Consider the following 5,503-nt stretch of genomic DNA (forward strand, 5'->3'; position numbering starts at 1 on the left):
AACACAAACACCACTTCATACATAAAAATCATTATATAAGCACAGACACAGATACAAGCAGGCAGTCAAATACACGCAACCATAAACAAACAGTCAACTAAGTAGACAAGTGCATGCTCACCCACACCCGCAAACCTAAACACACATGAATACACTGACACCCCCACACACTCACATGTTCATGTGGACTTTAGTATCTCTACCACAGTATCCCTGCCAGCATCTACGGGGAGAGTAAAGGGACAGGGAACAGGTCACAGTGCCACCAAAGCAGGAAGTGTAGATTCCCCTGCATCTTCCCTCTAAGTTAACACACCTAGATAAGGATGAGAGGGGAGGCGGGGACTGGATGAAGTTTCATAACTCGGTGAGGAGGAGCAATCAGGATAAAAGGCCCAGCTGGAGTCTGCAGTGGGGTAGAAGTCGGCCTGGGATCATGGAGCTCAGTGTCCTCCTCTTCCTTGCGGTCCTCATGGGCCTCTTGCTACTCCTGGTCAAGGGCCGCCCAAGCACCCGTGGCTACCTCCCACCAGGTCCCCATCCTCTGCCCTTTTTGGGGAATCTTCTGCAGATGCACAGAGGTGGCCTACTCAAGTCCTTCCTGAGGGTAAGGTGCAGATGGCTGGGGTCTGAGGGTGGGCTGCTTACTGCATTGATATTTGGGGATCCCCCTGTGGATAGAGTGAGGCAGGCTTCGAGGCTCAGGGGTGGGGTGGGGAAAGTTGGTGAGTAAGGCCCATAAGCTGAAGTGTGGATGGTGGTGTTAAGACAAAAAACTTTAAAGAAATTAAATTTAGCAGAGATTATTTGAGCAAGGAACAGATTCAGAATAGGGTAGCACCCTGAACCAGTAAAGGTTAAGAGAGCATCACCCAGCAATGTGGGCAAGCAGACTTACAGTGAGAAAAAGAAAGTGACATACAGAAATAGCCTGGTTGGTTACAGCTCAGAATGTGCCTCATTCGGACATGTCTGAGGCAGTTTGCAGCCTGTGATTCGCTGAAAGCTCAGCTGCTCTCGGTACCTGAGACTTGAATACTTGATGCAAGAATATACTCCCAAGTTGGTCTGCAGCTTGTTAGGTTATAGTTTACTATGTACAGAGGTAGCTTTAGGCCAAATTTAATTTAATTGAACAATTCCCCCCTCCTGGTCAGCCTCACAATTTTGAGAGATTGACCAAAACCCTGGGCACAGACACCGACTTGTCACCACGATAATGGACTTGTTTGGTCTCAGTATGGAATTCACAATTCGTAATGTCAATTAGTTGGACGACTCTGTATGCTTTCTTCTCTTTTTGTTATTCTAACTGTAAGGAGACCTTTTCACACGCAAAGTAAGGCAGCATACAAGCATTTGAGACTCTTGAAGGGATATAACACTTCAGAGAGGCTAATGTGGTGACCATCAGGAGGATAGGACCAGGAAACTGAACTATACCCCTTAACAAGGGTCTCCAAGAACCAACTCAAACAAAATCAAACAATTCAAACTTCAGGCAATAAAGATAACTATATTGGAGTCATAGCCTTTTTTCAGAGCAGAACAGAGATTAAGGACCAGAGCTTGCAATTCAATGGTGTGATGTAAAGAGGTATCCGTTTTTACAGTTAGCCTGGAACACAGTCAGAGTAACCTGCAGACTCACTAGAAGATGTGTAAAACTTAGAAAACCTTGGGATAGCCTGGATTGCCATTCACCGTTCAGGATGCCCGCTTACCAAATGTTAGCTGCCCCCATAAACACATCATGTGTTCCTTTCTCCTGATAAATGTCATTAAAGTATTTGGAGACAGAGGCTAGAGAAACAGCAATATCAGCCACCTTTCGAATTAAGCTGTCTGTAGTTGTAAAATCAGGGGAAAGGTAAGTGCAATGTTTGGTTATTCCCTGCTCTCTGTATACAAGCCCCAACATGGTCAAAAAGAAGATCTAAAACAGCTTAATTTTCCATGAATTGTTTTTGTTCAACATAAATATTCTCATCCACCTTGTGAAGTGTGGCTTTTACCTGTCTGAAACGCTCAGAGGTCTAATTGGCTATAAAATCTGAGATCTTCCCCAGTGTACAGATGAGTCTTAAAGTCCGTACAGCGGGCACCCCAATACCACCTCAGGCCTCGAGGAACCCCATGGGAAACTTTGTTCAGTGGAAACTAACTCATCTTATATTTTGAGGTTGGTACTAATTTCAGCTATCGACCACGTTGGCCTCTCATAATGGGAGGTATTGTGGGAACTTTCAGGGAAAGCTATTTGGAAGGCTGGATTGAGGCAGGCCATTTAGCAAGATCTGAACCAGTGAGGAGACAGAGCAGAGTAACCAAATCCTCAGCTGTCCCAAAAGAGGTCCTCCGGGACTGGACAAGAGGACAATTCAGTGGCATTTGAGCAGAGGTTAGTTAAATTTGTCCTGCCATAAGTCTCCCTAGTTCTTGAACAAGGTCTAGTGGGAAGCTTAACTTTTTTGCAAACTTTTCATAGCATGCTGTAAGGGTGCATAACCACATTTAGTCCAAAGGGACCTTACTCAGATTAATCCAGAATCATGATGCAAGCAATTATTCACACCCTCATAGGTAGTCCTCAGGTCTCATGCATGTTACAACTGGAAGCACAATATACCTTTGGCAGGTAACACTTACATAAGTTTTCTATATTTCACAGTAATTAGGTTATGAATTGAAAAGGTCAGGGTACTGTTACCAGTGAGTGTAGGAAAGGAACTATTAGTGATGTCTAGAATACCAAGGATAGCTTTCCACCCTTCCTTTGGGGTTTAAGGTTGACTCTCACTGGGAACGCAAGGAGGCAATGGCATCAGTGTTTCCTCTTTTGGCAACCATTAGCCCACAAAACCAACAATTGCTCGATTTTCTTGCTGGAGCATAACAAGTATTTGCTAAAGCCACCCACAGATTATGGTCTCATGGGTTTTTCTGTAATGAAAAGGAAGGGATTAGGACAGCAGAAAATAGGGAAGAAAGGAAAAAAAGATAATGCTTTCCTAATGGCAGAAAAGTCTTGATCCGCGTTTTCAAGCACACTGTCCACATCTAGGCTGCTCTCTGCTTCTGGGGAAAAATGTCTCTGGTCAGCTGAACCTGAAGGTCCCCAACAGTTGTACAGTTCCGGAAGTCTGGCAGGGTTCCTTTGAATTGGGAGATGTGGAGCCAAGACTTCAGGTCCATAATTACTTAATAAGGGTCAATCTATGTTTTCCTGTGGGAGTGGTCTGATTGCCATCACAGTAATACCTTTGACCAAAGCAATCCAGTCAATTCAGTTATCTTTGCCTAATGACTTTGTGTTTGTATTACCTTATTTAACCATCTTACAACTTGCCCAGAGAAACAAATACTCTTTTCACTGGTGATTTCTCCAGGAATGCCCCATAAGGGAAATACATTTCTAATAACCTTTTAGTTACTGTTATATTATTGGCCTTGCTCTGTAGGAAAGCATCTATACCACCAGAAAACATGTATTGCATGTGGCAATTGAGTGAATTCCGTCTGCAAGTGTTCAAATGATACCTCGGGTGCCAGAAATGTACCATCTGAGGTCTTCATCGTCTTCCCAGAATTATGGGCTTCACAAACCAAACATTGCTATAAACCATTTTAGCAATCTTAGAACAGTCACAATATATTTTTCATAGTTTGGATCATTTTATCTCTTTCATGATGAGTCATGGAGTGCAGAGCTTTTAATAATGGAAGCTATAATAACTAAGGAAGTACCAGGAAACCATCCAGTCCCTATGACTGCATGCTTAACATTGGATCACCATCCTCTTAAATACCAATTTTTTTCTCCAATTCACATGCATAGCACTATTTATTAAATAGTTTATCATAGTTAATTTGACTTCAATCAATCTTGCCCAGTTAATTGAAGTTGCATATCTTAACAATTTCAGTACTGGATGACTTAGCATGAAAATCTGCCAAATCATTTTTTTGGTATTTAATTAACTTTTTTTCAGCTTGATATTGGGTTAGCAGTTTTTTGAACCTCCAGTTCTGGGATTTCTTACCCATCCAATGGTAGGATCTCAAAGTTATATTATAGAAACCTGTATTTGTCAGAGTCCTTTCCATGAAATTCCTTGAAGATGAAATATTTTAGGCTTATAGTTGCTCAGAAAAGTATCCTAGTAAACAATTAGCTCTCTATAAATGACAAAGCTTAAAATGGCCATAGTACCACTCACATTGTACAGGGTGAGTAGCGTATGCAGTGTCGACATGCTGGACAAAAGGGTGATTCTCATCCCAGGTGGGACAGAGTGGGTTCACGTGAGGTATTATCATGCTACCCAGATTGGCTCACAATTTAAAACTTATGAGTTGTTTCTTTCTGGAACTTTCCATTTGATATTTTCAGACCATTGTTTTCCACTGGTAATTGAACCCGTGCAAAACGAAATGGCTGATAACAAAGAGTATAATTCTTTAGTTGAGATGCCAGGGAGAAGTGGCCAGACTCAAGGCTATGTGGGTGGGGGTGACATTAGAAGCATTTGATCACCTGCAGTGTTTAGGGCACCAACCAATCAGACCAGACCTAGGCTGGGCCAAGGGTTAAACCTTTAGTTGCTGGGTCCTGGCAAGGTGAAAAGGCAGCCTGGGGAGGAGGGTCTTGGGGAAGGCAGCTAATTACCAGTCTGGTGTGTGAGTGTTTAATAGTTTGAACACTGAGGTGTGTGCTGACTCATATAACCCAGGGTGTGGGTATGCTTCACAGCTCCGAGAGAAATACGGGGATGTCTTCACGGTATACCTGGGACAGAGGCCCGCGGTCATGCTGTGTGGGATAGAGGCCATAAAGGAGGCCCTGGTGGACCAGGCTGAGGACTTCTCTGGCCGGGGCAAAATCGCCACTGTGGAGCCAGTCCTCCAGGGATATGGTGAGAGCTCCAAGGTACTGGGAGGGCCGTGTGAAGGATGCATGAAGGAAGGGGCAAAATGGGTGAAGAAGGACCCTGCGCCTCTCTCCAATGTCCTCTGCAATGCACAATTCCCCACACCCCAGGCGTGGTCTTTGCCAACGGGGACCGCTGGAAGGCCCTCCGGCGATTCTCTGTGGCTACCATGAGGGACTTCGGGATGGGAAAGCGGAGCGTGGAGGAGCGGATTCAGGAGGAGGCTCAGTGTCTGGTGGAGGAGCTGCGGAAATCCAAGGGTGAGTCCTGGGGGTGGCAGGAAGGAGGGTGAAAGGGGGAGAGGTGCGGGCGACCAGCAATAGAAAGGCAGAAAGGTATCTGTGGGCAGAGCCAGAGTCCGAGCCCGAGAGACCATCAGACAGAGGGCTGGATACAGAGAGACACGCAGGGGACTACAGGGGAACAGAGATGGGTAGGAGAGAAAGAGAGAGAGCACAGGAAAGAGGGAGATGCGAGGTGTGTAGTGTCCAAGAACAATCGAAACATATATACTTAGCGAGTAGGGCGTTATTTAGTGGGATCAGGAAAAGCACTTCATGGATTAATTGTAT

The 5,503-nt window shown here is 44.7% G+C and overlaps 1 protein-coding gene across 1 annotated transcript in view; it reads left to right on the plus strand.

The window, feature by feature from the left end:
• Positions 1-436: 436 nt before the first annotated feature.
• Positions 437-5,503, plus strand: part of LOC105820597 (cytochrome P450 2B6) — a 24,480-nt gene continuing 19,413 nt past the window's right edge. Inside the window, exons 1-3 of the mRNA XM_012657118.1 lie at positions 437-607; positions 4,754-4,916; positions 5,042-5,191. Coding sequence (XP_012512572.1) covers positions 437-607; positions 4,754-4,916; positions 5,042-5,191 — 484 coding nt within the window. The remainder of the gene's footprint in view (positions 608-4,753; positions 4,917-5,041; positions 5,192-5,503) is intronic.

The sequence above is a fragment of the Propithecus coquereli genome, unplaced genomic scaffold (assembly GCF_000956105.1).
Source record: "Propithecus coquereli isolate 6110/MARCELLA unplaced genomic scaffold, Pcoq_1.0 Scaffold53, whole genome shotgun sequence".
Classification (NCBI taxonomy): domain Eukaryota; kingdom Metazoa; phylum Chordata; class Mammalia; order Primates; family Indriidae; genus Propithecus; species Propithecus coquereli.